The sequence below is a fragment of the Carcharhinus amblyrhynchos genome, chromosome 4 (genome assembly GCF_965287045.1).
Source record: "Carcharhinus amblyrhynchos chromosome 4, sCarAmb.v2.hapA, whole genome shotgun sequence".
Taxonomy (NCBI): Eukaryota; Metazoa; Chordata; class Chondrichthyes; order Carcharhiniformes; family Carcharhinidae; genus Carcharhinus; species Carcharhinus amblyrhynchos.
The window spans coordinates 21,638,918-21,663,147 of NC_137327.1; the positions used below are offsets into that span (position 1 = coordinate 21,638,918).

The window sequence follows — 24,230 nt, forward strand, 5'->3', positions numbered from 1 at the left end:
TCGACTTTTGGATGCAATAAGGAATTATTTCATTTATAAATTTGGTTTGGAATATTTATTTTTAGAGGCTCTTACTTTTGCATTGCGGGCACAATGATGGCCAATTTCAGAGAGAAGGTAAGATATGGGATTGTTGATGAATGAGGAATAAGGTGGCTATTACTGGTAGCAAAGTCAGAAAAGTTCGTCAAGGACGGTCTAGGTTGTCTTCTCCTTTTCTATTCCTCTTTTTCCCCTGCCTCCTGTTCACGCACCTGCTCCTCATCCAGGTCACTATGTAGCAGGTGACAAGTAGTATCAATAATGGCAAGGTTGTACAACATGAATCAGATCACCATGATGTTAATCCCTGCTCTGCCATGCGCACTCCTGACAGCAGAAGCATTGCTTCAGCTCTCTTAGGAAGTCCCCAGATCAAGGATTGTTTCAAAACACGACTAGTTTGCTCCATCACATTTCACTTGGCAGCTTGATTTCATTGCATGATTGCTGCGCACAGGTGTGTGGAATTCACACACCTGAAGGAACTCATCACAACCTGAAGAAGCCGTGAAGGAACTACGAGCAAACAGGTTCAACTCCATGGTCAACTTCACAGACATTGACACTGCAGACTTATCCTGCTGTAAGGTTGCAGCTGTGACTAATACAGATTATAGTTTCAGTAAAGATGCCATTTCTTCTTTGCTGAGGCGCAGATGTGACATTTGTTCCCTGAACACCCAGGAGGGTATGGCTTCCTACTAAGAGCTCGTCTCTCTGTCCTTATTCTCCTTTTTCCAGTGTTGAATCCTACTCTGTGTGGGCTCTGTTAATTCTCTGAGTCATGCGATATTTCAAAGGGAATGTTTAATAATGCACCCGTGCCTGGAAACAACTGGCTTAGGCAGAAGCCTTAAAGTTAGCAATAGGCTCTTAAACACTGACCACAATACTTGCTATGAACTTCCACAACTTGAAACAACTATAGAGAGCACCAAACACATGTAGAATCTTCAGGCAACAGCCTGAAGAAATCAATCAGCAACTAACCTGTAAGTAGTTGAAGATCTTTTCAAATAGCATCCTTTCCTGCAGCTAAATCCATGCTCAACTGTACAAGGCTAAGCAAGAAAGTTGCCTGTACTGTTGTGCTGAAAAATGGTAGCTAACAGCTAATGAGAATTCACACTGATTAACGGCATAATCTACCTGTTCTGCATACTTCCAACAGATGCTCAGTCTGTGGGGCATGTCCAACACATTCACCAAGGTAACATCCAGCATGATTTGCCACGTGTGTACACTTGTATGCTCACCACTCACCATCCTCAAAATTCTATCCTAGGAATAAGTTTGAGGTATCATTGCCAGATAAGATTAAAATGGACCGATCAGAGTTGTGTTTTTATACAAAGAACAATGTTACATTTTGTAATATGTTAATAAAAATCTGAGTGTTGTAATTTGGATCGCATTCATTACATCTTGTATTAAAATATTGGTGTATGCAGTTGTTACATAAAGAAGATAATCTTGAGAGAGTGACAAAGGAACTTAATGCTGTCACAGAAGAATCAATCCAACGTGCCATGCAGCTCTCCAATATTACCGTGGAGAAGCAGAAGCTAGAAACAGACCTGATTCTCCTCAGCGACACCTACAAAGCTGCAGAGCTAGAGGTAATTCTAATTCATAATTATAAAATCCACAGTTGACATTTGCAGACAAATCAGGGAAGGCCACTAACAGCCAAAGAACTCAGCAAGGCCAATAATATGAGTGGAGTTCCTGTTCAATTTAAAGACATTCACATATTGTAGTTTCCCGCTGAACTGCTGTTGAATGGACAGCCTTGTCCAGCAGCAGAAGGATATAACAGGGGATGGTGATCAGCAATTGGAAGTGAGGGAGGGAGAAGACACAGCAATTAGCAGAGTGGGAAAGGAAGCACGGACAGGAAAGATGGCATAGTGGTTATGTCACTTGGCAAGTAATCTTGAGGCCAAGATTAGGGGGACAATTCTGCCGAAAAAATTGTAAGTATCAAATTCACAGGAAAACTGGAGTACTTCACGCTGATTTTTTCAATGGGAGTTCACTCTAGAATCTGCCAGACTCTGTGCAAGTGCAAGTGTCAGCCTCTGGTTTGCTGGCCAGCTTGGTCACTGGCCAGCCCAGGATCCCTGCAGTGCTGCCCCGCCATCCATTTGCAGGCCAGTCCTGAATCTCTCCCCTGTCCTGTGTCCTGTCCCAGTCCACTCCGATCTCCGCGCCCCCCCCTCCCACCCCCGAGACATGGCGATCCCCTGGACATGGGCACTTTGCCCTTAGGGCAGTACCAAGGGAGCACAGGCTGGCCACAGGCTGGCACTGCCAGGGTGCGCATGCCCAGGAACACCACCCCGCCCCCACTACCTGATCCCCCCCCCCCTCCACTACCTGACCCCCTGGGGAGCCCTGATTGCCCTCTTCACTCCAGCGGGGTCAGGTCACTAGTTCCCTGTTAGTGGAAAGTTAATGTAATCTCCGCTGGAGTGAAATACTCCTGGCCAGGTGTGAGTTGCTAGCAGGCCTGGACACTTCAGTCCCTGCTAATAGCACTTAAATTGTATATTTTTTAAATGCTAGCCCTGCTTCCCAACTGATTGTCGGTGCCATGCAGATGCCACCCGAAATCCAAGCCTGGGAGACACAAGCGTGGCGCAAACACTCTCAGGAATCTTGCAGATTGGCCAATATGCAATTCTCCCGGCCCGCTGTGCTAAAAAATTTGTGCAGCAGGATGGGAGAATCGCCCCCAAAAAATCCAGAGGCATGAGATCAAATCTGCCTATAGATGCTGATGAATGTAAGTCCCGTAACCATGCTTAGGATACCTCTCATAGTGACACCACCACGAAACTAAATAGAATAGATTTAGAACAAACCCAACAGCTCAAAGACTGGGCATTCCTGAGACACTGTGGGTCTTTAGTACCAGCAAAATTGAATGCCACCACAATCTATAATATTGTGAGCTGCCATCTCCCTACTTCGATGATTGCCATCAAGTCAGAGATCCAACATTGGCTCAATGAGAAGTGTAGGAGAGGATAACAAAAGCTGTGTCTGAAGACTTGCTCCCAAACTAGCTTCACTTCTAACCAAACTGTTCCCGTACAATCACAGTAATATCATCCACATAACACTGTGAAAAATTGCCCAGATACGTCCTGTGCACAAAAAAGGGAAAAATCTACCCAGCCAATTACTGCCCCAATAGTCTACTCTCAATCATGAGCAAAATGATGGAAAGTGTCATCATAAAGGATAGAGGTTGAGGGGTGACCTGAAAGAAGTCTCCAAGATTATGAGGGGCATGGACATAGTGAATAGTCAGAAGCTTTTTCCCAGGGTGGAAGAGTCAATTACTAGGGGGCATAGGTTTAAGGTGCAAGGGGCAAGATTTAAAGATGTACGAGGCAAATGTTTTGCACAGAGGATGGTGGGTACCTGGAACTTGCTGCAGGAGAGGTAGTGGAAGCAGACATGATAGTGACTTTTAAAGAGCGTCTTGACAAATTCATGAATAAAGTGGGAATAGAGGGATAGGGTCTCCGAAAGGGTAGGGGTTTTAATTCAGTCAGGCAGCATGGTTGGTGCAGGCTTGGAGGGCCAAAAGATCTGTTCCTCTGCTGTAATTTTCTTTGTTCTTTGCTCTCTTTGACAATGGTTGTGATTTTTGGGGCCAAACATCTCAGTCCTAATCCATCATCATTTCAGGGCTTTTTCAGGGTTTTGTTCTGGACGCCAACCATCTTCAGCTGCTTCACCAACGACCTGTCCCTCACCGTAAGGTCAGAAGTGGGGATATTTGTTGATAATTGCACAATGTCCATTTCCATTTGCTATTTCTCAGAAAATGCAGTAGACCACAACAGCATGCAGCAAGGTCTGGATAATGTTCAGGCTTGAGTCATAACTTACAAGTGCCAAACAATGACCATGTCCAAGAAAGAATCTACCCACATCCTCTTGACACTCAATGGCATTACTATCGCTGAATCCTCCATCATCAACAGTTTGGGAATCACCAATGACCATAAACTTAACCGGACCACTATTTAAATACAGTGTGTGCAAGAGCAAGCCAGAGATTGAATATTTGGTGTTGAGTAACTCATCGCTCAACTTCTAAAGCTTCTCCACAAGCTAAAGATACAAGCCAGAAGTGTAATGAAATAGTCTGCATTTGTCTAGATGAGTGCAGTCTAACAACACTCAAGGTGCTTGACGATACCTTGGAGAAACCAACCCATTTGATTAACAATGCCATACACCACTGTAGTCAGTCACACCTTGGCTGTAGTGTGTACCATCTAAAAGATGCACTGCAGCAACGAGTTAATATTTATTCAGAAGCATATTTAAAACCTTGAACCCCAATGGTGAGCAGAACAAGGGTAGCAGGCGCATAGGAGCACCACCACTTGTAACTATCCCTCCAAGCCACACACTATCCTTGGAAATTTATGTCACCATTTGTTCATCATTACTGCTGATTCAAAAGCCCAAAACTCCCTTCCAATATTGTGGATGTATCTTTACCACACAAACTGGAGTGGTTTAGAAGGTGCCTTATCATTTCCTTTCAATGCAACTGGGGATGAGCAATATATGTTGGCATTGCCAGTGGCATCCACCTCTCATGAATGAATAAAGTGAATGATCAGCAGGAGAAAGAGAGAGACCAAGATTAGCGGTGGAGAGAGAGACTAGGATTTGGGTCAAGGAGGCCAAATGCTTCTTTAAAGGCCTGGAAGGGAGCATTCCTGTTCCTCCTGAACCACAAAGGGGCTGCTGAGCAAGGCACATCTTATGCAGCCGACAGCACCTGTCTCCCATGCCATTGAGTTTACCAGTCCCTTGGAAATCTGGGCAGCAGCATTGAATTTTAAAACAGGCATTCAATTGCACTGGGGGAGCCCAATTTAAATACATTAAGCTTCTCACCTCTCCATCATGCCCAAAAAAGTACAACATTCAGCATCTGATAACATGGATTCACTTAGTACTGAATGTGTCCCACAGAGATAACCCATTCTGTATTGGTGGCGAGAAACTCAATTTATAGTGCAAAGTCGTAGACTGGTTATGGATAAAATATTTTGGGCAGTATACCAATCTATATTAGCAATAGGCTATTTTCCTTGACACTACCACATTCTTGGAAAAATAAGGCCTTCCAAAAGAAGTAATTCTGAGGCTAATTCATACTTCCAATGGAAATTGCTTGCATGTTGGGATTCCCATGATGTAATTCCTGTTGGGATTAGGGAAACAACTCCTCTAGCAAAAGTCAATAATCAGGAATTAATTAAGAATTCAGGAGAAAATTGTATTTTTTTCTATTCTAGGAGCCAAAGGGATTAAGGAATGTGGGGGGAAGGGGAGGATATTGAATTCAATGATCAGCCATGATCAAAATGAATGGTGGAGCAGGCTCAAAGGGCCAAATGGCCGATTCCTCCTTCTAGTTTCTATGTTTCTAAGATGATGCTGTGAGAGTATAGAATACAGCAGATTTTTTTGGAATTTTCATTTCTAATAAAGTTTTCAAGTCTTTTCTAGTGACACAGGTGCACATTTTGGAACCTTAGGCACCAGTTTGATGGCTGATAAACTCAGAGTGAAGGCAATTTCACAACATTGTGTGGAGCACTTTGTGATACTTTATCATGATTGGCGAACTAAATTAATGAATGACTAAAAAGCTTGCTTTTTGTACATATTTTACATCTTCAGGATGTCTTGAAGCATTTCATAGCCAATGAATTATATTGAACTGGAGTTATCATCATAAAGCCAATTTGCACAAAGCAAGGCCTCATAAACAGCAATAAGACAAATGTCCAGATAATCTGTATCAGTGATGATAGTTGAAATTTGTTTTTACATTTATTCCTGGACTAAGTTTGATATCTTAACAGTAGTGCAAATTTGATGCAAATATACTCATTCATAATGTGTTTAAAACACAGATGTGAACATCCTGTAAAAGCTGAGGCCCAAGAAATAACTATTTTTGTAACAATTTATGGGATACAAAAAATATGTTATGACTCGTCATCTGAAATAAATAGTAAATGTTAGAATTTCATGAGGGATTAAGTCATAAGTGGGTTTTGCCAAATCTTCAAAATAGAGTGGCTGTGGAATGTTCTATTTTTAAAGCTTATATTTAGTTTGGTTCCAGAAGAGAGAGAAAAAAGGCTTGCTTAGTATTTTGTAGCTGTTGCAACCAAATAAACAGTTGCAGTGATGTCAGTTAGTTATTGTTGAGTCATACCTAGGGAAATATGATTTTTGTTTCCATTGATATTTCACTGCACAAGTTTTATAAATTTATTACAGGACATACTGAGACAGTTAAAGGTAAAATTATTAAGTTATTAAAATTAGATGTCATCTAATTTTTAAAAAGATACCAAAGTAAAGCATTCACTAAAAGAATACAAGGGAAATGGATTGATAAAATCCTCTGGCAGATTTCCTATTAAGAAGCAGCACATTTTAGATTTATAACTGCAAGGTTATACAAGAAGGTTTAGCTTGCTCACTTTTTAATATTGTGACTACAGAGTCCTAGAGTAGAATGGTGCTGGTTATTAAACCTCTCAAAGATTTTTTTTTCAATTGTCCAAAATGTGTTGTGAGTTCTCAAGCTGGAATGTTATAGTGAAACCAACTTTTATCATTTCATTGAACATCACTGAATTTTTTTTGCTATATATCAGGTCAATAGCAAGGGTCAAGTTGTTTTGAAACTGAAAGCAGACTTGAAGGCTGCGGAGGAAAGCTTGAGAGGTGCAAGGGAGGAGGTAAGTGCTGTAAAAACAAGTCCTTTTGGCTTTTACTATTGTTCCTGCTCTGGCATTTTTGAAGCATCATTGATTCAGACACATTTCTAGTCCTTTTCTAATATTTGAGAACAGTTTAGAAAAGCACTATTTTCTCATATGATGAGCAGTTTTTCTTGACTGCCCAATATTCAGTCATACCATAGCATTATAGACCAGGGGATGTAACAATGAAAAACCCCCTGCTTCAAGAACGAGGTACCATAAGTGGAATTGTGCCATTTTTTGCCAATGTGTCATCATGGGCAGGAAAAGTGGTTGGTAGCCCACCAGCTGGGCTGCTGGCTTTTTCCACAGTGTTTTTAGACATCTTGGCAAAGATGCACAAAAGAGCAGATCGCACAATGAGTATTAAAGGGAAACACCTCCCTCCCTCACATGCTTGTAACATGAACATATGAAATTAATAATGGGAAGATTGACTGGTGTATCAAGCCTGTCCCTTTCTGTCATGGTGCAGCTTAAACATACTTTCTTCCTATTCCCCTTCCCCACAGCATCTTCCATCACCTAACCCCTCCCTTTCCATACAAGCCAGCCTCACAAACTCATTGCAGAGGCAATAAAACTGAAAAATAATAGGCTGATAGAAACTCTGAAACATTCTTCTCCAAGCCCTGAAAGTGATTGAACAGTTCCAGGAAACTATAGTAACTAGGAGACAGATTCCCCCCGTAGCCCATCTACCTTCTGTGTGCAATGATGTCAACCTCTTATGAACTCATCTAGCTCCCACTTGAACTTTTGTGGCATATCTGCACCTTCCTGTGGGCTGCCAGTTTGTTCCTTCAGTTGACAACTCATTGAAAATAAATTTCTCCTGATATTTAATCAATTCTCTGTGATCATAACTGTGACCATAATCTACATTCCTACAGCCTGATCAACACAAACCATTCAAACTCAAATCCGTTTTAGTCCTTCACCTGGCTCAGACATTTGCTCCAAAAAGAAAGGTTTAAAAACGATTGTGGAAGCCATGTTTCCAAAGTCACAATGCAACTCTTGGCCTCAGAAAGTAGCCTTCACTTCTTTAAGTAGCGAACATAAATTCATAATATTGTCCTCACAGTACAGATTTGCTTGAATTTTTTTATGTATGCACTTTCTTAGTGGAATGACAGTTTCTAGAAGCGACAGACTTTAAAAGCTGTTTGCTTGTATATTGTCCATTTGTGACTTTATTTATTTATTTGTTTATTCAATTATTCATCCATTCATTTATTTATTCATAACTGAACTACATTTGGGAAGCTCATTATTGCCCAGAGGTCTGTTTCGAGAAAGTACATGTATGCGGCTTGCTATAATTATTTTTGGATCAGACTTGGAGTTATTCATTGTGTTATGAACATTTAGAGAAAGGATTTTTCATTAAAGTGTGCCTGATTATTTCCAAATTTAGTCTTCAATATACAAGGTGACAGATGTGGTGAATTTCAGGCCAATTTTCAATCTAGCTCAATAAATGTGTGCTTTTGATTTCATCATTCTATTTTGCCTTATTTAAACATAATAAAGCTGTGCTAATTTTTAAAAACATACATGTGTTTGCAAGAAATTGTAGAATAATGCATTATAATGACTGACTTGATTTAACAAAAGCCTAAAATAATTTAGTATTAAGTATTTCCGCAAGCTTTTCTTCGGTGAATTTTGTTTCTTCTTCCTTCTTTCATACATGGTTATGATTCTAAAGGAGCAAACAGTCCTCCAGTGTCTTCACCTTTCTTCTTGTTTCAGCGTGGGCAGTGGGATAGCTTCTCCCCAGTCTAGACGTCAGATAGCAACAACTATGAACCACAATACTTATTCCTGATACTTGTTCTTCACAGTGAGCAAGTACCCATAATCAGAATTACTTCAATTTGACTTACTTACTTGATTGAAACCAATTTTTATGTTTAGCTCTGATTGACAAGCTGTACCAATCAGGAATCAGAACCTCCTTTTGCATAACGTTAACAGGGGATGGAACATTCCACACTTCAACTAAAGTGGGGGAAAAGTGTTTACAATTTTGGTGAGGTCCCATTTAAAACTAGTACTTCATTACTTTTTTTCGTTCCTTTGTCCTTGGCAGAGCCTTTGCAGTTAATTCCAGCAGGTCTCCATTTGATTGCAAATATGGATTGCATTCTTTTTTTAGGATTCATTGAACCTTGTTAAATGAGATTTTAATTCACTGTTTAAGTAAATTTAAAAAATTAGAAGCTGTTGTTTTATATTTCCAGCAATATTCCATCATTCACTGCTTTTATGAATAACATTACTTCTGAACTAATCTCTAAAACTAATCACCTATTTTATTATATATTTGGTTATTTTTCCTCTCATTTTATTTTACTAGCATGCAATACGATACAAACATACGAAACAGGAGCAGAAGTAGGCAATCCAGCTCCCTGCACCTGCTTCACCATTTGACACAATCATGGCTGATTTGTTGGTGCTTCAAGTTCTACATTCCTATCTACCCTCTAACTTTTGATTCCTTTGTCTAACAAGAATGTCCCTACCTCTGCCTTAAAAATATTCCTTGACCCTGCGTCCACGGCCTTCAGAGGCAGAGAATTCCAAAGTCGCACAACCCTCTGAGTGAAAAAAATTCTCCTTATCTGCGCTATAAGGGCGACGCCAATTATGTAACTGTATTCCCTAGTTTGGAGTCACCCACAAGAAGAAACACCCTTTCCACATTCACCTTGTCAAGACCATTCAGTATCTTATATACTTCAATCAAGTCATCCCTCAATTTTCTAAACTCCAGTGGAAACAAGCCCAGTCTGTGTAATGTTTCCTCAGAAGACAACCTGTTCATCACAGGTATCAATTTAGTAAATGTGCTCTGAACCACCTCCAAAGCATTTACATCCTTACAAAACTTCAGACAGTATTTGAGATGTAGGACACAATCTTACCAACCATTCACACCATGTTCCTACAGCGAGGTCAGACAATTTAGCACCCAGCCAAATCTCCGTTTCCTGCAGCAGAATGGGAAAATCCCACTGTGTAATATTCTGACCGTGTTCTTACCAATGTCTGTATAAATTAAGCATTATATCCATATATTCAATTCCTCTTATTCCATTATCATATTCCATTCGATTTTTAATTACTGCTGTATTTATAGTCAGACTTTTTTGTGACTCATGAACTAGAACACCTGGATCCCTTTGCACCTAGGAATGCTGCAGCCATCCTTCATTTAAGTAACACTTTATTTTCCTTGTTCTTTCTACTTGTGACAATACAGTACCTTTCAGACATGTATTTGTGTCATGTTTCTTATTTTTTTAGAAGCACGTTCTATTCACCCAGTACCACTTTGTCTACAACCAGCAGCCCATGTTAATACTGCAGAAACATAATTGATCCTAATTGCTAACATTTTTGTTTAATCAAGGCTAATGCCATTTGGTTATTTTAGTGTTTTCCCCTAAGGTTTTTCAGAATAGGGTTTCATTAGGTTGAGTGACAAGAAAGTAATGTGACTGAGTGGATTGGGCTGGGCTCACAGAGACACAAGCTCAGTTGCTGCTTGGGATCTTTAGAGAAAAGTAGTGCTCTGTCTCTTTCTTGACTTCTCTGGCGGTTGGAGGCTGGGACCTGCCAGAAAATTGGTCTGTTTCTCTGCTGCTGTATAGAAGTCAGAAGGTGTGTCTTTCTGTATTTCTGTCCAGGGGGGTTGAAAGGCAGAAAATCTAGCATCTATGTGAGCCTGTGGGGGTGATCTTACCAAAAAAATTCAAAGTGCCAAATAAGCATGAAAACAAGAGAGAATCACACTACCACACTTTGGTCAGCATGGTAGCACAGTGGTTAGCACTGCTGCCTCACAGCTTCAGGGGCTGGGTTTGATTCCTGGCTTGGGTCACTGTCTGTATGGAGTTTGCACATTCTCCCTGTGTCTGTGTGGGTTTCCCCCAGGTGCTCCAGTTTCCTCCCACAGTCTAAATATGTGCGGGTCAGGTGCATTGGTCATGCTAAATTGACCCCTAGTGTCCCGGGATGCATAGGTTAGAGGGATTAGTGAGGTAAATATGTGGGATTATGGAGATAGGGCTCGGGTGGCATTGAAGTCGGTACAGACTCGATGGGGCCTAATGACTTCCTACTGCGCTGTTGGGTTTCTGTGTTTTGGATAAGATAAAAATTGATTCTTACCTGACTCTGTCAAGAAAAATGTTTCTCACCAGCAGGGGAGGGCTTGGCAGAAAGCTGGCAGATATCAACAGAGAGGCCGTTGCACATGTGCAAATCACTGTATTCACAGAACACAGAGATCTGAGGGTGACTACTTCCCACAGCTGCCACTGGCCTTCCGGCCACCGTCCCCCTGACATTGCGCATAGACCGGCTGATCACCGGCTGCAGAGCAGCAGCGGTATTCCCCCCCATCGTCCTGCATCCCCCCTCCTTCTAGCCCCTACCCAGTTGGCACCGTGCCCTCATGCCCCACTCCTTGGCACTGCCTGGTCCCAGTGGACACTGCCAATGTGTACACCATCTACAAGGTGCACTGCAGAAACTCAAAGGGATTCCTTTGACAGCACTTTCCAAACCTGTGATCTCTACCAGGTGGAAGGACAAGAGCAGCAAATGGATGGGAACACCACCACTGCAAGTTCCCTTTCAAACCACATGTCATCTTGACTTGGAACTATATCAGTGTTTCTTCACTGCCACAAGATAAACACTACGCAGGCTGTACAGATGAATAAAGACAAAAGAAACGATGGAGGGGTGGGAAGAGGCATTCATTTAGTACACAGACAGCAGAGGAGTGCACAGTGAGTGAGAATTAGAGACTAAGAAAAAAAGTAAAAAAAACTAGGGAACCAAAGAGGAACTATGAAAGTCAATTATCAAGGAGCATAAATAAGACAAATTAGTAAAATATTTCACCGGCACATCTATGAAAAAAGGCTGTAATGGGAACAGAATCATTAAGTGATAAGCTGGATAATACCACAGATAAATGGCAAAGATATTAAATAATTATTTTTCTTCAATGTTTATCAAGGAGATAGAACATTGAATGATAAGATGAGCAACGAGATGAGTGCATTTAAAAAATATTGCATCAATTAATCAAATTCAAAGGGGATAAAGCCCCCGATCTGGATGGATTGCCAAGGGAAGAGAAGCAGAAGAATTACGACGCTTACTAAACATAGTTAGAAAAAGATTCCATCGCTAATATGATTCCTATACTTAAGAAGGAGGACAGAACGTGCCCAGGGAATTATAACCCAGTCAGCTTAACAACTGTAGTCAGAAAAATAATGGAATCCTTCCTGTTACAAATGACAGATTTAATAAAATTATGTTTTGAAACTGCATCTTATTTTCAGGTAAAATGGAGGAATGAAAGAGGTCATGTGACTTATTCTGAATTTTGCTGACGTCAAACCTGGATGACTCAATTATTGAAGATCAATAGGGGCCCAAGTTGTTTCACTGGAAAGAGGGGGCAAAGTGTTCATGCTTGTAGACAATGGCAGAATCATCTTTGCTGATAGTGGATAAACTCATGGGATGATCCTCCCAAAAGTGTTCAATTGGCGAGAAAACTGGTCTGGATCATGACTGTTTTTACAGTACAATGTCAGACCCAATGCAGACGTCTCAATCGTGAATATAATTAAAAACCCAAGTGGGTGGGGTGGGTGCCTATTCGCGGCAGAGTCTGACAGTTCTGGAACTCTGCGCGTGTGCAGTGGCTCCGATCTGTCAGTCTCCCCATTTGCTGGCCAGCTCAATCGCTGGGACCCCTGCAGTGCTGCCCCTCCAGCACTCCCGCACCCCCAACAGCACCCATGACAATTCTCGGGCCAACCCCTCCCCTCTCCCGGAGCTTCCCGATCTCCAGGCGCCCCCCCCAACAGATTCCGCCCCCCCCACCACCACCACTGGGGGCAGACAGCTCCCCCCCCCCCACCACCAGCAGAGCACCCCCCCCCCCCCCCACAAGCCCACCCCCTATCTCCAGCCTCTGTCCAGTCCAGACCAATCCCCATGCAGAGTGGCAGCAGGATCCACCCCCACCCTCACCAATTGCCCCCTAGACTTTGCCTACAATAGGTGCCACCCCCTTGGCACTGCTAGATGCCTACTAGGTACTGCCAAGTTGTGTCCCCTAGGCATGGACATTTTACCCCTTCGGCAGTGCCAGGGGCACAGACTGGTACTGCCAAGGTGCCCATGCCCAGGGGGCAACATCTCCCTGCCACCTGACCCCCCTGGGGGTCCCGATTGTGCCCCCTTCACTCCGGCGGTGTCTCCCATTAGTTCCCTGAAGTGAGGAGCTACTCTAAACCCCGCCAGAGTGAAATACTCCTGGCAGAGTGGGAGATGCTAATGACTTAATAACGTTTAAAATGGATTAAAAATACATTTAAAACATTTTTAACAGATCACTTACCTTCTTCCCACCAATTTCCACAGCGCGGTGCAGACTGCGCCTGTTCTCTGGTTCTGGGAGACGTGCGTACTTTCCCGGCGCATGCACAAATCCCATGAAATGGCCAACACGCACATCCCTCAGCCCAACCCACCGGAAAATTTGTAGGTCGTAATGGGAGAATTAATTTCTAAAGTCTCAGGAAGGTGTTGAGAATGTCAAGTTTTGTAAACGGCTATATTTAACTGCCTGTTTGCTTTCAAAATAGAATAGGAGCCTAAAGGATAGCTGGCTACTCAACAATCTTGAGACCATTTGGGATAAAGCATCCCACTTCTTTGGCACCCCATCCATCACCTTGAACATTCATTCCCTCCACCATCGAAGCACAATGATAACAGTGTATAAACCATCCACAAGATGCAATGCAGCAACTCACTGAGGCTTCATCAAGAAAACCTTCCAAACCTGTAGCACATGAAAGATCAAAAGCAGGAAATGCATGGTTCACCACCACCTTCACAAGGACAATTAGGGATGGGCAATCAGTGCTGGCCTAATTAGCGATGCTCACATCATGTGACAGATTTTTTTTAAATCAGCATGTCTACTTTCACACTAGGCCCATGTGATTCCCATTACCATGCAGGTGGGCTTTAAGAGAGAAAGGTATTCTGAAAGCCATTGGAGTTCAAGGTTTTCCTGAAATATATACTCAAATTTCACAGACAAATCAGTCCGCCAGAAACCATGTGAGAGAGAGAAGCGGGGAGCAGATGGAAGTGGAAAATGTTGATGGTTCACCATGTAGAAATGTAGGTGGGAACTCACATATGGATTGAATAGACCAAGTTCATGAGGATTTAAAATGAGACTGACATAAGCTAGAGGGAGAATTTCCAGGTAAACCCTCACAGTGAGGGACACTTCTAGGCTTAAATATTGTCAGGCTTGGAAAGGAAAAGAATGAAATTAAACAATTGGGAACTCAGAATCACTTTGGACTGGTTCTGGAATTGAATGTCTGTTTAAAATACAGTGTAAGGTAAAATGGTGTGGGATTTTAAGTTATGTTAAAAGAAAACGAGGGAAGTTTATGTTCTGTAATCTCATGTATAAATTACCTAGTGCAATAGCGTGAATCAGTGGTGCTTTTAGTTTGTTACAGTAAAAGTCTTAAAATATGAAATTTGTCATGTGATCTTTTCGTTTAGTCACTAGAAATTCAAGTTTTTCTTCTAAAACATTATTTGTGCCTACAGGAATTATAACATTATAGGAGAGAATAGGAGAATATCTAGAAACAAAAACATATGATGAATAGTTAGTATACATTTCAAAAGGGGAAATTTTGTTTGACTAACCTTATTGAATTTTTAAAGAGGTAAGGAAGGAGGCAAAATGTATGAAATGGCGTTCTGCAGTTAAAACTTCTTGAAAGTTAGCTTGTTTGTCACTGTGTTCGTCGATATGATTGGGAAAGTTAATTGTGTTGCTGTGTTGAAATAAGAACTGGAAATAAATGTACAGTTTTGTTTTACATTTTGGTCACTGCATTTTAAGAGTCAGAGTTATAACAATTATGATATCAGTTGACTAAACGTTTATTGAAATGCACAGTCTATAATGCCAATAATGAACTTAAATAGAAAACATTTTCCCAAAGGTTGGGATTATTGCAAGAATTATAATCAAGTGGGTTATAATTCACTTATAACCCACTTGGTTACTACTTTGTAAAAAGTAGTAACCAATATCCCTTTCTTAAAAGTTACCCATTAGTTTTTTAATCTGCCATCATTCAACATCATTCAATGCGCTGTGCTTCAAAAGGAAGTCAATATTTGGAAACAGTGGTTTGCATTTTACGTTTCTCAGCACTGTTAGGAAGGCAAATTGGAAATTGGATGCTCTGCTCACCTGCTTCCACCGCACTGTGGCAGTTAGTTCAATCTAAAATGGGATGGTCAATTAGTGGCCGCCCAGTGTGGGTAAGAGGCCAGTTATAGGTAAAATACCACTGTAGACCAGGATGTTATTGCAGGAGAAGGGTACTGCCACACACGGGAATTCAGTTATGACTAGAATTGTAAAGGCCACATGCTCTCAGAGATAGTCTTGATTCTGAAGTGGAGATTCAAGAAAGGATCTGCTAGTACATTCAAGAATGGTCACAGTGGCAGGCCTTGTCTTTCCTCCTGCCGTTATGCCACCTCATTGTAGCTGGTGTAAGTGACTTTTTCTTGTCCGTGTCAGATAAATGCAGCAAACAAATGTTAATGAGCTTAATAGATAGTTAATTAGTGATTTAAAAATAGTGGATAGGCTGCTGATTTCAGCAGCTTCCATAATTAGGGAGCGGACGTGATGATGTTACATTACTGACACAACGTCATCGTGCTGAATTTTTCATTAGCATGGATGGCAACATGCCCAATTTAGGAACAAAAGAGTCCAGCCAGTGAAATCAACCATTTTCTCCTTTTTAAAGAACTTTATAGATTAATTAAATAAAAAATTCAATAATTCATTTTTTCTCTGTTCTGTAGCTCACACTCCAGACGGCAGAAGTAGTTAATCTGAAGACAGAGATAAACAGTCTACAAACTGAATTACAGAGCACACGTGATGCTTGTAAAGAACATGATAAGAAAATGAGTCAACAGGAGCAGGCTATACTGAACCTGCAGCATGAGCAAAATATCAGTAACCAACAGGTGAGAGATAAGGTTTTGCATGAGGTGGAAGATAAAACCTCCAATTAAATGACAGTGGTTACTTTTTGTGGCCTAAAGAGTAAATGTGTGAGTTAAAAATAAAGTTAATATCGTATCAAGTAAGTACCTGCATGCTTTTTGATATCCACTTCACTTACAGTAATGCCATAGCTCCTGAGGAATTTGAACCTCTGAAAATTGCCACATGAATATCTTTTTTTTAATGTTCTTTCTTGAGATGTGGACGTTATTGGGTAGACCAGCATTTATTGCCCTAGAAAAGGCGATGGGGAGCTGCCTTCTTGAATCAACGCAGTCCATATAGTGCAGAACACTCACAGTGCTGTTGGGAAGGGAGTTCCAGGATTTTAACCTAGTGGCAATGAAGAAATGCCAATGTAGTTCCATGTCAGGATGGTATGTGGCTAGAAACAGCAGGTGGTTGTGTTCCCATTTATATGCTGTCCTAGTTCGTGGAGGTTGTGGAATGCATTGTTGTAGGAACTGAGGTAAGTCGTTGCAGTGAACCTTGTAGATGGTACATATGGCTACCACTGTACATTGGTAGTGTAGGGAGTGGATGTTAAGGTACTTGACGGGGTGCCAATTAACCAGGGTGCTTTTTCCCAGACAGTGCTAAACTTCTTGAGTGTTGTTGGAGCAGCATTCATCCAGGTAAGTGGAGAGTATTCTTCCACGACCTGACTTGTGTCTGGTCAATGGTGGGCAGGCTTTGGGGAGTCAGGAGGTGAGTTAGTCACTGCAGAATTCAACCTCTGATCTCCTGTTGTAGCCACATTATTTACATGGCTGGTTAATGCTAACTCCCCTCACCATCCCCATCCCGTGCAAGGAATTTGATAATGTGGGATTCAGCAAAGATAATGCCATTAATTTTAAGACACGATGGCTTGATTCTCTCTTGTCAGAGATGGTCATTGCCTGGCACTTTTATTACTAGCTACTTGTTCCACAAAGTTTGAATTTTTGTCCAGATCTTGCTGTATATTGACACAAACTCCTTTAATATTTGAGGAGTTGCAAATGGTGCTGAACATAGTGCAATTATTAGCAAACATTCCCACTTCTGACATTATGATGGAGGGGTGGTCATTCCTGAAGCAGCTGAAGATGGTTGAGCCTAGGACACTATCTTGAGGAACTCCTACAGTGATATCCTGGGACTGAGATGATTGGCCTCCAACAACATCCTTTGTGCTCAGTATGACTCCAACCAGTGGAGAACCTTCCCCTGATTCCCAGTTCGGACTCCTTGATGCAATACTTGGTCAAATGCTGCCTTGGTATCAAGGACAGTCACTCTCACCTCCCCTCTAGAATTCAGTTCTTTTGTCCATGTTTGGACCAAGGCTGTAATGAGATCAGAAGCTGAGTGATCCTGGCAGAACCCAAACTTAGCACTGATGAGCAGGTTATTGCTGAGTAAGTGCCATTTGATAGAACCATCAATGCTTTTTTTTATCATTTTGCTGATTATTGAAAGTAGATTGATGATGCAGATAGAAAAATGTATTCACCCTTTTCATTTTTCCTTATTGAGTCATATTCATTGGGAAGAATGAAATCCAAGTAATTGATCTAGATTGTTATTATTGATATTCAAATGCACCCAGACCTATTTTGTGTTAAATATTCAGATTTCAGCACAGAACTTGATAAATTTTCATGTGACACACTGAATCATTTTGGGTTTAATTGTACTACATTTTTTGATGGGATGGTGTGGTAAATTGGCCACAAAAGGTAGTCAAATGCTTTGTAATGTTCAATCTTCCTTACTTATAAAAATATTGATATACAATACGGCATGGACTCAGAACTGGACAGAGCTCGTTACACAGGCCCCTGTGGTAAAACTAGTCCTGCAAAAGCCCATGCTACTGATGATGTCACTCGCACATGCTCATACCTGCTAAAGAGATAATACATATACTTAAATAAAGATAAAATTGCCATAGTACCAAATGACCATAAGCTGTTCTTTGAAAGGGTGAGCTAACTGGTGGTGATTTAACCTGAGGATCGCCATACCTCAGGCAAAGAGAAAGGTTGAGAAGGTGGGCCCCTCATGAATAACCTCAGCCAGCACATGAATTGAACTTGTGCTGTCGGTGTCGCTCTGCATCACTAACCAGTTGTCCAGCCAACTGAGCTAAACCAGCCCCCAATACATTCAAATACGAAGATGCTTACTATAATACTCTGTAACACTTCTGCCCTGTTAATTTCAATCCCCTTTAAGGAAAGAAACATAATGAAAATCATGTCTCAATTATACATCAGTCTTTCAGGAGCTTTGCAACTATGCTGTACTCTGAGCAGTTTCAATGGTGACTCCGTAGATACTGGTATGACTTATTTCAGTGAAGCTGGATTTGTGAGCGCAAGAATAGGTTGTGTATATATACACAAATGTCTCTCATCGTCCCCTTGAGTAGAGTCCACTGGAAACCTTTGTACATTGGGAAACACTCCCTGTTGAATATCTACAGCAGCATTTACTTCTATCATGTTATCTGGAACTACTGCTGTCTGCGAGTCATGGCATAGACGAAGGTGGTCCCGGTATCTGTGGCTGACTCTTCCATTGGTCAGTATCACTACCAAAGATACTGGACTACTTTGGTTGAGAATACTCCAGCCAATATTGGCTGCTGCCAAAATTCCTTACATAGACACAATCATTTGGGTTGAAATGTCTCTCCAGAGCATGGGAGTTATGTCTCTCCTTCTGCTTTTCCTGTCTCCTTCCCATTCTCGCTTTGACATCTGGATGTAGCAGATCCAGGTGAGTTTTTGACTTCCTACCCATCAGTAATTCATGGGTATTTGTGGTGTGATAAGATACTCGACCAAGAACCGTGAGAGCTGGGTTCCCAGAATATCACCTGTCATTCTCCTCAATTTAATGATATTAACGATTGTGACCTCTGCATTGCACAGAGTGTGAAGATGTGAATGTGAAGTTGCACTGAAAAAACAATCATGATTTACATCAGTTTCCCGTGAATTCAGCACTTAGAACCTTTTTGGGAGAATCACCCGTTATTTCACTACATCATCAAGCCCAGATTTTTGCTTCTGGACAAATAGAGCAAATAAGGAAATTTCCCAGCTAACTACACCCGCCTTGGGAGAAACACCCCCATATTAAAGAATTTCACTCAAAGGAGTGGAGAGTGCGGGATGAAGTCAAGCTCATTACAGACAGATGCAGATTGGTGCCAGCCACAGAGACTGCCAAATGTCAAGGCGACGGTTTTAAAAGGCCTGCTTTGGTTCTCGACTTTTTGCTTATGTTTTAGGTCCACCTGCCCTCACCCGTTCCATCCACTTCCCGTGCATGCCAACTTATTCTCCTCACCCATCCCCGATGGTGCCCCATTCCCTCTATGCCAATACATTTAGTTGGCATGAGGGCTATAATGGGCTATGGTGGGTACCATAGCCCTTTATAGCCCTCATGCCAACTAAATGTCAATTCATGCCAATCCACCTATCACTCTTGGCTCTTACACCCACCTACTATCCACCATGATCAGACCTCAGAGCCATGTTGAGATGAAATAAGATAAATCTGATTATCTATTACAACCTTACAAAAACTCCCATTCATGAAACTTGATTTGAAAGTTGTATGTCTTAGCAACAGCATACTCCCATATAAAAACAAACTTCTATTCATAACTCCACATCAAAGACAGTTCATCCTCTAATAACCTTGTTGAACTCTTAATGCAAATTTAGGGCCTCCTGCTGGGATAATTACAGGCTGTGAAAAGCAACCAAACATTCATAAAGAGCCCTTAAATTAATGTCAGCACGTAATTATTGTAACCACTGGAACATTCTGAAACAGGCAGGCTGTTTCTCTTTAAATTTTTAGAGGGCCGGGGATTTAAGTAACATCACAGCTTAACAATTCTACAGAATGTATTTATGCTTCGACTGCTTTTATATCTACTCTAAAAATTCATAACTCTCACGTTGTGAATTATTGCCATTGCTAAAGTGAAAATAGGACCTGTCTAAACTCAGAATTGGGTTCAGAATGCCTTGCTGGATCTAGGTTTCCCTCATGTCTAAATCATACCCCATGTCCTTTCCACTGGCAGCAAAAATGGAGCTAGGACTTCCAAAACTGGTCCCACCTGCCATTTGGATGGCCCACAGATTCTCAATAAGGGTGGAAATATGAGCCTCAGTAACACAAGCTGATACAATATTTATACCTGAAAACACTAAGTGCGGGATTTTATGGCCTCTCTTGAGAGAATCCGGAAATCCCTGGCCAAAGTTAGCGGTCATTTCCGTTGTCCGCCTCTTGCCCACTTCGATTCCATGGCAGGCGTGGCGATACAATTCCGGAGCCAATGCTTTCGACTGCAATAACAATTTGAGCTTGAACATGTTGAAAATACCTTTTTAAACATCTTTCTTCTGTCTTTAAATTCATTTGGTCACAGAATGTAAGTGCAGCAGTGGCTGCATGCTTGCATGCTCTGGCACTACTCATTTTTTAATCCTTTTTTTATCCTGACGCATAACCCATAACTATTTGATTCTAAGGTGTATAATCTGTGCTCTATTCCCGGAAGGTCCTGGCAAAACTTTGGTGACAGGGAGCAGAGTTAAGTTATAAAAATCTCGTTGTTGAGATGATCGGAGATAGCCAGGGTGGAGTCTGGTGCACAGTGGAAATGTCACTGGTGAGCAGACCTATACTTCAGTGGTGCTGCAGGCATAGAGATGATGGCTGCCATTGTGAATGAAGTTGTGACTGTTGGTCTCGGCTCCCTGCTATAGATTATTGGTGCTCATATTGCTGAACTGCAAAATATATTAAAGAGATTGGGTGAAGCGGGGAAGAGATTTCTATCAGTCGAGAGGGCAGTTTCCTCGATGGGAGCACTCCTTCAGTCCTTGGAAATCCTGCTGCATGGCATGTTAAACAAGCTGCTTGTTTCAGGGAGGTAAGACCAGAGGAGTATCCATGCATCCGTCTCCCAAGGGGTGCCGGGGATGAATTCCCAGCCAAATTTGGGAACTGGCTGCCGTACTTTCATGATTTCGATTTGAGTGCTGGGTGTTTCGAGTTTGATAGAGAACACTGTATCTGATCTTCAAGGCCTTGGGTCGGTCAAAGACTCCGACCACTCATCTTATGTTGTCTTGCACCCAGTGTTTGTCGAGAAGGGCTGGAGGCAGTGCGTCTTCACCACCAGTCAGGCCTCGGTTCCTTTTTACCGGGCTTCAGGATGATGACATGGTGGAGGTGTAAAGGCATTGGTGAAACTCTGGATGGATCCTGGATGTTGTTCGATGATCCTGTCATGGTTTTGATGTTTTCAGGTTATATTATCCTGAAGTTCATCATTAATCCTGAACTTTGTTGCCTTGTGACTATACTTCTGATTTTGTGATATTGGCTTTTATCCTGACAGGATTGTATGAAGGATCTGTCACCTGTTATCCTGTTACACTGCAAAAATCAGGATTGTCAGTTTTTTCTCTTTGGTATTTTCTACCACATGGTCCGATGGTAGAACAAAGGAGGCCTTTGTTTAATGTACATCCAATCGGTTTTGATGTGTGGTACCAGGAGAGCATGGTGGATAAGGGAGTCTGCCTACCCTGCTTCTGGTCCTGCGTCAAATTTTAATTCTTGGGTTTCAGTGCTTGCAATATGGAGACACTCATTTGTTTGGGGATTGTAGGTCTTCTTCTTTCTACTGAGGAACATGCTGAGTTGGTTGTATGACATGAGGGTTGAGTGGTATTTAGCTGGTTTGTGTAATGTACTGTAATCATTGTATTTACACTGAGGGAATATATTTTTGCTCCTCTTCACTTTATTTATAGATGAGTAGCACCACAGCACGTTGGTGGGTAGCTGGTATAGTGTAGAAGTGGTTGCTATGGCCTTTTAAGTCCTCGTTGTGGATGAAGTAAAGCCCTGTTCAAATGATTATCTTTCAAGTTCAAGTTCTTTGGTACTTTTGTTATTTTGGGATTAAGACATCCTTGCTGGTCTCCTATACAGGTACAGACAGATCATGTATTCTGCTAAAGACATTTTTTTCCTTGTGTGTACATTAGTAATTCAAAATAGGTTGGAGTCTGATTTAGATAAGCTAGGTAAACACAACTATTTGTGGTAGATATTATTTAAAGGAATGTTCTAGAATCACTGAAGCAGAAAATCTTCTCTTTAATATGGACAAATACAGAATCATGCACTTAAGATTCAGTTGCGTTCATATTCTCTAGAGATAAGAACATAAGAACATAAGAAATAGGAGCAGGAGTAGGCCATCCAGCCCTTCGAGCCTGCCCCGCCATTCAATAAGATCATGGCTGATCTGTCGCTGCTCAGTTCCACTTTCCCGCCCTCTCCCCATAACCCTTAATCCCCTCTCCTATCAAAAACCCATCAACCCGCGTCTTAAAAATATTTAGCGAGGCAGCCTCCACCACTTCAACGGGCAGAGAATTCCAGAGATTCACCACCCTTTGAGTGAAGAAGTTCCTCCTCAACTCCGTTCTAAACCGCCCCCCTTTTATCTTGAGGCTGTGCCCCCTAGTCCTTTTTTGAGCGGGAAGAGTCTTTCCACCTCTATCCTATCCATCCCATTCATCATCTTATACGTCTCAATGAGATCTCCTCTCATTCTTCTAAACTCTAACGAGTACAAGCCCAGTTTATTCAGCCTCTCCTCATAGCTCAACCCCCTCAACTCCGGTATCAGCCTAGTAAACCTCCTCTGCACTCCCTCCAAGGCCAAAATATCTTTGCGCAGGTGCGGCGCCCAAAAATGCACACAGTACTCCAGTTGCGGCCTCACCAATGCCCTATACAGCTGCAGCAAGACCTCCCTACTTTTATATTCAATCCCCCTCGCTATGAAGGCCAGCATCCCATTCGCCTTCCTGACCACCTGCTGCACCCGCAAGCTGGGTTTTTGCGACTCATGCACAAGGACCCCGAGGTCCCTCTGCACCGTCGCCTGCTGCAGTTTTTCGCCTCGTAAGTAATAGTCCTTCCTACCATTTTTCCTACCAAAGTGGACCACCTCACACTTGCCAACATTAAATTCCATTTGCCATTTCCTGGCCCATTCGCCCAGCCTATCTAGATCCTTCTGCAGACTCTCCACACCCTCCGCACAATTTGCCGTTCCCCCAATCTTGGTGTCATCAGCAAATTTCGACACTCTACACTCGGTTCCCTCCTCCAGATCATCTATATAAATGGTAAAAAGCTGAGGCCCCAGCACCGACCCCTGCGGCACTCCACTAGTCACCATCCGCCAATCCGAATAGCACCCGTTGACCCCCACTCTCTGCCTCCTATTTGACAACCAATCCTCTATCCACGCTAACACCCTACCCCCAACTCCATGTCCCTCGACCTTCTGCAATAACCTCTTGTGAGGCACTTTGTCAAACGCCTTCTGAAAATCTAGAAAGACCACATCCACCGGCTCTCCTCTATCCACCGCCCTAGAGATGTTCAGTCAAGTAAGTCCAGAAAGAAACTTGGGAACATTTGCTGATGTGAGGTGGTTTAGGAAACTAAAATATGGTTCAGCTTTATATTGCTAGGGCCAATGAGTATAGTCAAAAAAGTACTACAGAAACAACATTCAAGTTTATAAATTATCTGCGCTTAGAGTTTAATGATGATTCATACCAAAGCTTTGGAGATGGTGCATGATCAAACCAAACATTCGAGCTGAGTTAGGCAGATAGACTTCAAGAATTGCTTTGGACCAATATGGGTTAATAAAGGATATCCGTGAAGTTTTTGATATCATAAGGAGATTGGATACAGTCCAGTTTGAATACTTATTTGAAATAGATATGGAAGGTATGACTAGAGGCTATGTTTATGAATCAGTCAACAAAGGTTTACATTAGATGCCAAGAAGTACTTATTTTCAGTCACTACTCTCTGGAACAAATAGCAGGTGTATGAGGTATGGATGGAGTCATTGTGGTTCTTTAAAAGATAATTTGATACATCTCTGACAGAACAGACCATTGGTATTCTCGGGGATAAGCTGCAATAAGTTGTGATGCATGTTCAACAAATCAACAGCTTGTTTGAATGTGACTTCGGGATTTCCCAGAGTCATACTTGGATTGACTTATATATGTTTTACTTTGTTTTTAACTTGTCAGTGTGCGTGGTTGCACCAT

The 24,230-nt window shown here is 41.9% G+C and overlaps 1 protein-coding gene across 5 annotated transcripts in view; it reads left to right on the plus strand.

Moving 5' to 3' along the window:
- The window catches only part of LOC145341822 (uncharacterized), a 707,529-nt gene that overhangs the window by 501,797 nt on the left and 181,502 nt on the right, over positions 1-24,230 (plus strand). For all 5 annotated transcript variants that reach the window (XM_080186786.1, XM_080186791.1, XM_080186787.1 and 2 more), the window contains 3 exons: positions 1,494-1,661; positions 6,759-6,842; positions 15,840-16,007. In XM_080186786.1, the coding sequence (XP_080042912.1) occupies positions 1,494-1,661; positions 6,759-6,842; positions 15,840-16,007 (420 nt within the window). The remainder of the gene's footprint in view (positions 1-1,493; positions 1,662-6,758; positions 6,843-15,839; positions 16,008-24,230) is intronic.